This window comes from Cricetulus griseus (genome assembly GCF_003668045.3).
Source record: "Cricetulus griseus strain 17A/GY chromosome 1 unlocalized genomic scaffold, alternate assembly CriGri-PICRH-1.0 chr1_0, whole genome shotgun sequence".
Classification (NCBI taxonomy): domain Eukaryota; kingdom Metazoa; phylum Chordata; class Mammalia; order Rodentia; family Cricetidae; genus Cricetulus; species Cricetulus griseus.
Genome location: NW_023276806.1, coordinates 89404235 through 89416346, shown reverse-complemented (window position 1 = coordinate 89416346; position 12112 = coordinate 89404235). Strand labels below are relative to the sequence as shown.

Here is a 12112-nt window from a genome sequence, read left to right as displayed (position 1 = left end):
AGGATTAAGAGTAGTATGTGAAAAACCGTAGCTGAGCTAGTAGGCACACACAAGAGAGTGTGCAGGCTGTGTGTAAATATTCCTAAGAAACAGACCCTTGCCCTGGAGTGTGGTGTGCATGTGGTCAAATCATCATTTGGCTTTTGCAGCCTGCATCATATTCAGTTGCTTAGGTCTAGTGCTGAATTAGCTCCCAAGCCTCCTTCCTATATACTCATGAAGCAGTATTACTTTCTTGATAGTTTGACTTTATATTCTTGGATATTCTTAGTTGTCTGATTTTTAACTTCACCTTTCCCTCAAAATAGCTGAATATCTTTGTGTGTAAGGAAGCAGATCCCCTGAGAGCTTGGCTCTGTCTCCCGTACCAAGATTTCTCTTTTTCTTATTATCTCACTAACTTTGTAAGCAGGGACAAATGATTTTTTTTATTTTTTAATATTATCAATTCGTTTGGAATTTCATACAATGTACTTTGAGCATTTTCATGTCTGCTTCTCCCTAACTCCTCCTAGATTCACTCCCATCGTGCCTCAGTTCTCCATCCCTGTGAAGCAGACCAACAAAGAGGCTGTCATGAGCACTAAGGGTTTTGACAGTTACATGACATTAGGTTACTGGCAGATACTAAGGCAGCATTGAATATAAATTCACTGTTGCTATTATCCTTACAGCAAAGCATTCGTATTCATTAACTGTAAGATAGAATTGAACTCTAAATATAGGCTTCATTTTTTATCTCATGTGATTTTACCCAGTTAATTAAATGTAACTTTGGATTATGTTCTGTTTTTAAAAGTTGATGATTTCTTGATAAAAGACAGAGCATGTTGGATCCGAGAACTGACCATTACAGACATGAGAATTAAAATTCCTCTTGGAAAGCTAGGAAACAAGGAGGACTCTAAGAAAGACACACATAGTCCCCTGGAGAAGGGGAAAGAGACAAATCTCCTGAGCAAATTGGGGTGCAGGAGTTGGGAGGAAAAATAGAGGAGAACAAAAATCTAAGCAACAGAGAAGAGGCTATCTTAAATGTCCTCCCCTGATAATGAGATTGATGACTAACTTATATGCCATCCTATAGCCTTCATTCAGCAGCTGATGGAAGTAGAAGCAGACACCCACAGCTAAACACTGAACTGAATTGGAATCCAGTTGCAGATAAGGAGGAGTGATGAGCAAAGGGGTCATCTGTGAAACCCACAGAAATAGATGACCTGAACAAGGGGAGCTCTTGGTCTCCAGACTGATCACTGGGAAACCAGCATAGGACTGATCCAGACCCCATGAACAAGCATGTCAATGAGGAGGCCTCAGAAATCTATGGGGCCTCTTGTAGTAGATCAGTACTTATACATAGCATAGGAATGGACTTTGGGAGCCCATAAGTTAGTCATCAATCTCATTATCAAACCCATATTTCTTTAGTTACTTTTATCATTGTGAAGAGACATCACGACCAAAGCAACTTATAAAAGAAAGTATTTAATTTAGGGTCATATAGTTTCAGAAGGGGACTCCATGACCATCCTGTTTATGAACAGTTATATCATTGCTGTAGTTACTGAAGATATGGAAAGACAGATGATGCTTTGGTGTCTGTTGACCATGTAAGTGGGCATGAAATATTCACCGTAAATGAGTCACTAAAGAGGAGAAATATTGTAAGAAAATGACTTCATAATATTAAATTCAAGAGCTGTTGTTTATTAGAGATGATAAGCCACATGTTTTCACTACCCTAAACAAGTTTGTTGACCCAACTACATCCCAGGTGCTTGATCACATGTGGATGGGAGGTACATAGGCAGGTTGTATGCTTGCCCCTGATTGGACCTGATGGGAACTGTCAGTTCTGACTTTTTGAGCTCCTGCAAACCCTGACTCAGGACCATTTTCTGGAAACCAAGAGATGGACCTGGCCAGAGAGTCTATCTACTTGGCCAGTATTTGGTTAAAGCTTGCTTCAAATTTGGCAAACAAAACAAAACAAACAGCGACAACAACAAAGATCTAGACCCAGGCCATTCATGTATGCATTTAATATCAGCACTTAGGAGGTTCTGGTATAGGTGGATCTCTGTAAGTTCAAGAACAATCTGGTCTACAAGGAGAGTTCCAGTCCAGCCAGAGCAATATACTGAGACTTGGTCTCAACAAACAAACATTCCCAAAAACCCCCAAACAAAAAGTAGTCTTTATCATACTAGCTTACAAAAATAAGGGTCATGATTGACTATTTTCCAAGGAAAGAGAGTTTGGTACAAATGTTCCCTCAAAAATGACTTACTGCAAGGAAGTTAAAGACATTGATGGTGTAGACTCTAAATAAAACAGAAAACAGCAACTTAATGGTAGAAAAAAAAGTCCTTCTGAGTTACAATATGAGAGGATGAAATCACTCTACTTCAGTTCCAGACCTAGCTCTTAGAAAGAGAAGCTGCTCTTTAATTGCATATAAAAGCCATCATTAAATGCACACAGTCCCAGAAGATAATGAGTAAGTACGCTTGATATGTCAAGGACACCAATACAGTTGACAGCATAAAAGATCCATGGAGTATTGTTGAATGATTAAAACATATTCTTTTCTTCCCTCTCTCTATGTTCTATATTTTATCCAGAGAAGCAGAACCACTCAGAATGGGACTTGAGAGCTTTCTGTCTTATTGTTCAAACACAAACCCCATCTATTAAAATGCAAATGTCACAGCAAACATATCAACCATGCCCAGTGTGCATAAAGAGGAGCCACCATCTATAAACTGCCATGCTCTGGGGCTTCTGTCACATGTGTTCAAGATGCAGCAACAGGCACAGTTTTTAACTTTTTCTTATTTCATTATGAAGGGAAGAAGAAAATCCTCATTAAATGTACAATTAATCAGACTATACATTTAGACAAATGAAAATGCTAATAGAAGCAGGTACAACAAAACTACTTTGTGATGGGTTATGTAAACAACTGAAAGGGGCTGACAAAGGAACACAGGTATGGCTACGTCACCAGGACTGAGCTGATATGGATAGAAATATTTTCCTTCTAAATAAGACTGATGTGGTCAAATTTGACTTTGGAATTAGCAAGTTTATTTTTTCTTGGTGATATTCTTTTTCAACATGAATAAAAGCCATAATGTCTTTTAAAATTCAGGGTTCTTTGTTATAATCATTATTATAGATTGTTAAAGGAACTTTAAGGCAAAGAGAACATTCAATTAGTCATAAAAATTACATTATATAAAATCAATTACATATATGACTGACGATACAAACCTAAGGGCAAGCTGCATAGTAAATTTAGAGCCACCAAACTAAATACTGTCATAATTTTATGTTGTCTAGTTTTGGTTCCATGAAATGTGTTTGTTTTCACAACTTCATGTGAAGTGTAAATGGCTGTGGCATTTTAAGTGAATATAAAATACATTTGAATTCTAATATTTATTTTTTTCAGTTTAGTTTAGTTTAAAAGTAATTTAAAAATCAGTTAAATGTTGTTGAAAGCAATATCTGTTGTGCATTTAATAAATAACATGTAGAATTTATATTTTAAAATAGTAGCCATCAATGTTTAATTTCTCATGAAGTTTTCTTGAAGTCTAAACTTCATTTATTATTAACACGTTATATAAGTATATTTTCTATTTCAGAGTTTGTATGTGTCATGTGTGTTGTTTTTTTAATTTTCTGTTTTTGTCAGAGTTTAAATTATCTTAATTTAAAAGTTCTAATTCTATATTGTTTTTTATCCATTTAAAGACTAGGGAAACTCTAATTTTTTTTTTGTTGTTGTTGTTTTTCTAAGCCAAACTGTATCCAGTTTTGTTAAAGATACTTTACATAAACAATCATGGTATTTCAGGCAGGACATGGGCAGACAATCAGTAACAGTTTACAAGAACTTCCAAACTCCCTTCTTGTATGGACTACCAAAATCAGAAAGCCACTCTAAAACCCAATGAAGCCTTCATTCAATGCTTTGGAAAGGGGAAGAGCTTAGAGTGAAGGTTGGCATTTCACATTAAAGATGATGTTTAACAACTTTTCATAAGCCGACCCTGACTTTCAGGAAACGAATGAAAACGGCAGAATTATCAATCTGAAGATCCACAATCTTGTATATAAAGGGAACCGCTGCTCTTTTGAGGATATTATTTTCACTGCAAAGTCCAGATTGCCCCAATAGACCAGTAAAACCAATTTTAGGGGGTCAGGTTCCAACAGGTCTCTGGTTTTAAGGGAGTTAAGTCTATGTTGATGGTACAGGGGGAAGAGGATATAAAAATGAATTTAGAGTATTCCCACACAAGGTATTCTGTGCCATGGTGGCCACATATGTCAACACCAGGACATTTCTCCTGAGCCAAGAGGAGACTTTCTAAATTGTCAAGGAAAGATGTTTTCCATCAACCATCATCAATCAATCCAGCTTAGGAGACATTTTGTTAGTGACACATGTTCCTTCCCCACCCCAAAACAATTAAGTATTCAGTGTGCTAACAACATACTTTAAAAAAAAGTAATACAAAATTCTGCATTTTTATAAAACTTGATAAAAAATCATATTTCAAACTGTACAGTCACCAGAAGTACACAGTTATCAAAAATGCACACATTTCACTTGGCATCACCAGCACCTTCAGCTTTTTGTGCCTGGTCTGTTTTGGTGTCTCCATTTTCAGCAGGGTTATTTGCATCCTTGCCAGCATCTGCTTTGCCCTTTTTCCCCTTGGGTACCTTCTCGCACCTCTTTGCCGGGGCCTTTTTAGGCTTTGGCTCTGGCTTTGGAGGAGCAGGTTTAGCAGACAACCTTGCAGATCTTCTCTGTGGCTCGTCTTTCACCTTGGCTTTATCTCCTTTAGTATCCCCTTCAGCCTTTCCTTTGGGCATGGCGGCGGCGGGGGTATGTCGGCGCTGAACGAAGGGATGCAGTGGTGCGCGGGTTTGGTCTGTCCAGCAGTCGTTCTCGCTGCTTCTTCAACACTAAATATTTTACTTTGAAGAAAACATCACCAAGTCTTTGAACTCTGCCTTGGATAAAATAGTTAAGTATTTTCATTTCTATGTATACTGAGATGGACTTCTCCCACAATGGTGGCACATAGCTCTGCAAATGATAGGTTAAAACAGCACAAGTCTTAGCTTTATAGTGTTAGTTAATATATTACTTAGTTAAGATGTTGTTATATATTATTCTATATAGTTAATATTGAATAGTATGTAGTTAATACAGAGAAAAACAAACCTGAGAAAAAATTCTTTCAGTATATTTTGTGGAATCAAGTTTGGAAAGGATATTAAAGATCACACAATCTAAATTCTCAGTTTGGAAAATGAAATTTGCATCCATAGTACTAAGCTATGTACATGTTTAAGACGTCTATAGTAAATGACAGACTAACAAAATAAAAGCATGCAGATTTAGTTAACACAAATTCCATGTGATGTGAGAGAAGAGACTTCACAGGAGATGAAAAGTCAGCTAGCCAGGAACCTTGTACATTTTGATGCTAAATTGGTGGATAAATGGGTAACTGGAGGAGTGTGATGGACAGGGTGTTTCTGACCTAAATTAGTGGAATGTTAATTTACTAAAGCTTGTTTGTTCATATTCCTCTCTCACCCTGCAGTGTCTTCAGAAGGAATAGTATTTTGCTCTTCCCTTAAAGAGAGGCTCCCTCTTGAAGGACAGACTTCTGACCCACTAGCAGAAGGACACATAGTACTCTCATGGCATTTTAAGAGGAGAAAGGCTGGTGAAGGTGAGAGAGCCTTTCCTATCTTTGCTGCCCTACAAAATGCCAAGGTGCTATATCTGGGAAGAGTTTGAGCTGAATCCCACAATATGATTGCATGTTCAACTCTGTAAGAAATCCTTTTCTTTTCCTGCTATTTTGTTACCTGAAGTCCCATCCGAAATTTCTTTCATATGAATTATTGTAATAATTCATTCTTATAATATTTTCTCTATATCTTTTAAATATTTGAAGACATGTCTGATATAGTCCAATTCTATCTTCCTCAGTTCTTCATTCATATTCCTTTGTTCATGTACTCATCATTGGGGATGCTGCTTGGCATACAGTGGTACTCTGTAAATTCCAGTGAGAAACAAGGACCCTAGTGGAGCTCATGTCCAAGGAGTTCAACTTTCCACATATTAGACAATAGAGTTTTTCTTTTATCACCATTAAAACAATTATCTGTATTGGTGATTGTCTGCCTTAATATAATATGATAGAGAGATACAAGCTACCAATCCAACTGGTGACAATTACCATGCTGTTTATTCACCTAGAAGTATTCTCCATGGAAACCAATAACATTTCCCCAAGTAAGTTCACTTTAAACACTATAACAAAACAGGCTCAAAATTGTGACTAGTAGCATAAAAGGACTGCCTAATTACACTTCAGATGATATCAGAAATTTGCTTAAGAAACAAATTTAAGGACAGAATTCATAACACCAAGGGAGTTGTCAGATTGCAAAAATGTAGGTTACAATTTAGTAAGTCAGTATGTAGCATAATTAGCCTCTAAATCTTTGTGTAATTGTGTAGATGTTAGGGCTAGTCTTGGAGGGGACTTGTCAATTAGATAACTTAGAGGTCATCTTACTTAATAATTGATCCTTTAAAAAGATCTCTTTTCTGTGCTTACATAGCATCAGCATGGAAGTGCATATTCCAGCTATTAAAAATACAAGTGAAATTATGAAATGTGATCCATGTCTTCAGCAATGGGCAGGTAATTAATGGTCTACTTATCATAGGAATAGAATTTGCCATTCTGTTCCTACCAGGGTTTTCGATCACACCATCTGCTTTTCTTTCACTTTGTTTTTCCACTATCCAGTATCCACAGCAAAACTTGCAAGTCATTAGGTTAGAATGAATCAAAATAAGATGGCCACTGGGTAAGAATTTGGAGACCTGCTGTCTCTGAAGAGGGAAAGAGAGGGCGGTTAAGTGTAACTGGCAGTTCTTTCATTTAGATTGTTGCCAACTGTAATAAGAAACTTCCTGGGAAATAAGCGAAAGCTCTCACACTTTCCCACAGGTCCATGAGATACTCATGTGATCTGCTCCCATTTCTATGGCAATGCTGTGAAATAGAAAAGTCCCTGCCTACTATTCCTCAAGGGGACATTATTCATCTCTTGAGAAAATAACTTCTTTAACTTTCTTATGAAGGAGGCCAGTTTTTCCCCTATAAGGATGAATGTGCAGAGGGCTTGTTCCACTGTAAAGTTATTCACATGTCTGTGCTTTAAAGTTTATGTTGCTTGTATCAAAACAGGTTGACTTACCCTGAAACTAATTAAGTTTGTTTCGTGGCAAGCAAAATTCTACTTTCCTTAAGAGTTCATAATAATGCCTTTTTAATACAGTTCTAAACTTGAAATATGACAGCAGGATGGTCACTCTAAGGCCCATTTCTCTGTGTTCTTGTAGTAAGTTGATAGTGGCCAATTAGTGATATCTTTAATATCCTTATAAAAGGTACCTACTTTTACTGATCCATAAATTCATTCTACAATTAGTCAATGAGAATGTACACACAGAGAACAGCGAGAGACCCCATGGACGCAATAGAAAGTTCAAGTTAGAAATATATATGACAGGGCATAAATAATATGCAATCATGGGGATTGCTGGGCAGCAAAAGGAATGGTTAGGACCTGGGTTGGAGAGCCAAAGGAATGCCGAAATGTGAAGATGACCAACTCAGCGCTTAATGGATTATCCTCACGAAAGTGGGGGTTCTTAAAGAAAGCAGGAACTTTTCATGATTAGATTGGATTTTAGGAAGATTACTTGTGACTACCATGCAGAAAATGAACTACAAAGAAGTTGGAAGTATGAGACTAGTTAGGAAGCTGTTGTAATTCAAGCAAATAGGACTATGTGGCATATAGGGGGAGGCTGCTTGTAGACACTCCTCATGAGAGAAGGGGGGAAGGAATCTAAAATTCTTAAGAAAACAACATGAAATAGACAGAATGAGGAACAAAAACCCATAAAAAAAGTTGAAAAGAGGCAGCCAAAGAGGTACAGGCAATATCTGGGCACAGTTCAGGAGATGATACCAAAACAAAATGAGTCTGTTTTACTTATGTATCTGGGAAGAAAAATGCTTTGAAGTTTGTGTCACATAAAAACTAAAGCCATGTCTAACTTAAAGTAGAAGGTAGAGTGTAACAGTAACAGTAAAGTCCCATTAAGGGGATAATATTTCATTCAACAGGATGGAATCTCTAGCCACAGTGGAGACCTAACATTCCTGTTGGTCAAGTCAATCAATCACCTGATAAGAACTCTAGAAGGCAGGTCCGCCCACAACCCAGGAAGCTGGATCCACCTAATGGCACACTAAAGAGATTGGAGGAATAAATTATCCTTTTGACAGGATCACATGCTTTTCCTTCCCATAATTCCCAGTCTCTCTAGAGCTAGCATGAGAGTTTTTGGGTCTGTCCACCTTTCTGAGTCCTTGTAGGGAGCCGTCCCTGCATTCTCCATTACAAGATGGCGCCTGCATCCGGCAGGCACCAAATGTAAACAAGTTATTGCGCAGGCGCTGGGTAATTTTCCATTCCTTGATCTCTGCCTATTCCGTGGCGTCATATGGTCCGATGAGCTACAGCCAATCATGGGGTGACACGTCCCAGGCGGCGGTTGCCAGCCTTTATTAGGGGACAGGATTCTTGGCTCGGGGTCTCCGCTCTGGTAAGCTTATGCTCTCCTCTCAAGACGCATTAAAGCTTTACTGCAGAAGGATCCGAATGTCCTGTGTGGTTCTTGCCGGCAAGACTATCGCGCGGGACAAGTCCTGACTCAAACAGGTGCTCTATTTACTTTTTCTTCTGTTCTCATTTGTTTTCTTTTCACATGCTGGTCACAGTCTGAGTATGCTTCTTCTGCGAATTTGGGCTATTTCACATTTTCTCTGAAGCACTCCTCCCCAGCACATAGCTGACTTTCTACCACATGCTTCACAACCGCTGCTCCAACAGTATTGCCTTTCCTTTCCCTTCTCCATCTTTCTCCTCTTGGTAACTGTCAGGATTTATAACCTACCTGCCCCGAGGTTTTTCTTTTAAAGTCTAGTAAGTTTGTCCTCAAGATTTATTCTGAACCTGTTCTTAAATGTTTTTATTATTTAGACTGAAATCCCCAAGAGGGGACCCCAGATATCACCAATGGAACAATGAGACTCACCCAGATTTCCAGTAACATCACATATTAATGTGTTGTCACAATTACTTGGTTGACTGTTAATAGTTTGATAGTTGCTTTGGGGAAGGATATTGAAACAAATCTTACTAGGAGACTAGTAGAGATCTTGTGAGTTTGCTCCACATTCTGTCAGGCTTCATGGATTGATCTACTAGGTCTGTGAAAGAATGAGGAAAGGACAGACATACAGACACAAGTACATATAAAAGCTGGCATCAGATGGTCTGAGCTCTTCAGCACTCCAAGAAGCTCAGTGTGTTTATTATTTACAGTTCAACAGGGAGGTGATGCTATAGCACACTACTTAGTAGGCAGCATTACTACAGATCAACAAGAAGGAAAGCGTGCTGGTTAGTTTCATGTCAACTTAACACAGCTAAAGTTATCTAAAAGGAGTGAACCTCAATTGAGAAAATGCCTCTATAAGATCTGGTTGTAGGGAGTTTTCTTAATTAGTGATTGTTTCGGGGAGGGCCCAGCCCATTGTGAGTGGTGCCATCCCTGGGCTGGTGGTCCTGGTTTCTTTAAGAAAGCAGACTGAACAAGCCATGGAGGGCAAGCTAAGAAGCAGTACCCCTCCATGGCCTCTGCATTTGCTTTTGCCTCCAGGTTCCTGTTGCTTGAGTTGCTGTCCTGACTTTCTTTGATGATGAACTGTGAGAGATACGGAAGCCTAAGATGAATAAACCTGTTCCTCCCCAATTTGTATTTGGTCATGGTGTTTCATCACAGTAATAGAAACCCTAACTAAGACAGCGGGGCTATTATATATAGCTGGAAAAGAGGCATGTTTAGCACTCTCTGTAGGGGAACAGTCTTCAGGCCATAAACATCTGAGGGAAGAAAGTCATGTGTAATACAAGTTAATAAAAGACCCATGACTGATACTGGGGTTCAATCTGAAGATCAGGGAAGCAAAGTAGCTGACCACTAGCTCTCACCTGTATGTAGCTCCAGTTGAAAGGGCTGATCCATGTACGAATTCTTCACCCAGTCTCAAACTGCTGCCTCTCCTCAGTGTGGCTAAAGAATGAATCCTCTTCTGAATACCGAAGATCCTGCATCTATCTTTTATACCCCTCTAGTGCTAGGATTAAAGATGTGTGAGCTGTTACTTTTTTAGACTGATTCAATCTTGTGTATCCCTGGATGGCCTTGAACTCAGTAAGATCCATCTACCTCTTAATCCTGAGTCCTAGGATTAAAGGTGTGTACCACCACCTCTTAGCTTCTGGCTCTGGGATTAATGATGTGTTTCACTACTGCCTGATATCTTTAGCTAGAAGCTAACATTGCTTTTCTGAATCCTCAGGCAAACTTTGATAAATTATAAATAATATATTACTACAGTCCTGGGCTATGCTTTCTGCACACACTATCAACATTTTCACTTGGGCCACAAGACATTTTGCCACCTTTCTGAGATGTACTACTTTGTGAGTGTTTTATTGCTGTGAAGAGATGTCATGACCACAGCAACTCTTATGAAAGAAAGCATCTAATTGGGCTGGGCTGGATTACATTCAGAGGTTTAGTCTATCATTGTCATGATGGGAAGCACGGTTCATAGGCAGACATGCTGCAGGAGAAGTAGCTGAGAGTTTTACATCAGACAGGAGGCATCATGCAGGAAGAAAAAGATGAATTGGGCCTGGCTTGGGCTTCTGAGGCCCCAAAGCCCACCCACAACGAAACACTTCCTCCAACAAAACTACACCACAGACTCCAAGAAGGTCACACTTCCTAGTGCCACTCCATTATTACCAAGCATTCAAATCTATGAGCCTATGGGGCCATTCTTATTCAAACCACCCCAACAAGCACCCAGGGAAGCTTTTGCTGCTATTTTCATGGGGCTGAAGTATTGCACCCCTTGACATAGCTGTGGCTGTATCAGCAATGCATACTCACTAGGACTTCACTCATTCCCTTCAGGTTTGCAGAGCCCAAGTAGTTAAGGCTTATTAACAATTCAACCCCAAGACTCAGATTTAACAGTCTAGCATAGTCTAAGTTTGAGGCTACTAAATCCCAGCAGTTGTTCATATCAGATGCCAAACAGAAATAGCACTGCATTTAATGCAAGTCAGAAAAGCAAGCCACACTTCTGTTTCCCCAAATGTTCACTTAAAAACAACAGCAGCAGAATACAGAAAGGGCTATGTTTCATGCAAACCTGTATTTCAAAGAACATTTTAAAATAATCATTACATTTTTTGTGCATGGCTTTCAATCATTGTGAAAAAGGATATTTTGTGTTGTTGTTGAAGCCTGAAGCCTGCTGTAACAGAAAACCATAGCCTGGGTAGCCTAAACAAGTCTGAGATAAGGTTCTTAGTAAGTAGGTCAGGTTCTTGGTGATGGCTGCCATTCTTGTTTGCATGTGGTCTGCTATGTGTCGTCAAATGGCAAAGAGAAAAAGGTTTTTTCTCTTCCTTCTGTAAGAACCCTAAAACCTTCATAATGGCCCCTTCATTATAGTCTTACCTAAACCCAATCACCCTCCACAGACCTTGCCTCCTAATGTCATCCCCTTGGGTAGTTTGGAAGAACAGAAACCAACAGTTCACAATGATATACCATGAATGTCTTACCACAATCCAATGAACTCAGTATTTCCAACATCTTTAGTTAACTAATAAAAGACCATAACACCTAGTTTAGTCTATAAAAGCAAAACTGATCCCAAGCATGGGCCTTTGAGTCCTCTAGTGATTGGTCAGTTAGTGGCTTCAATGTGTACATGTCTATCTCTTTAATGAAGAATCCTGTCAACAAAGACCTAGATGGGATTGCCCCTGGCCCTTTTCAGAGTCTTTGAATGACTTCTAAGAATTTTCACACTGCACAAAGCCTATTTTAAAT

The 12112-nt window shown here is 38.9% G+C and overlaps 1 protein-coding gene across 1 annotated transcript; it reads right to left on the bottom strand.

Annotated features, from left to right (window-relative positions):
* Positions 1-4526: 4526 nt before the first annotated feature.
* On the bottom strand, positions 4527-4921 carry LOC100757288 (non-histone chromosomal protein HMG-17). The gene has a single exon (XM_027391621.2). It carries the CDS (start codon positions 4894-4896, stop codon positions 4624-4626), a length of 273 nt encoding a protein of 90 aa, XP_027247422.1. The 5' UTR covers positions 4897-4921; the 3' UTR covers positions 4527-4623.
* Between the last annotated feature and the right edge of the window lie 7191 nt (positions 4922-12112).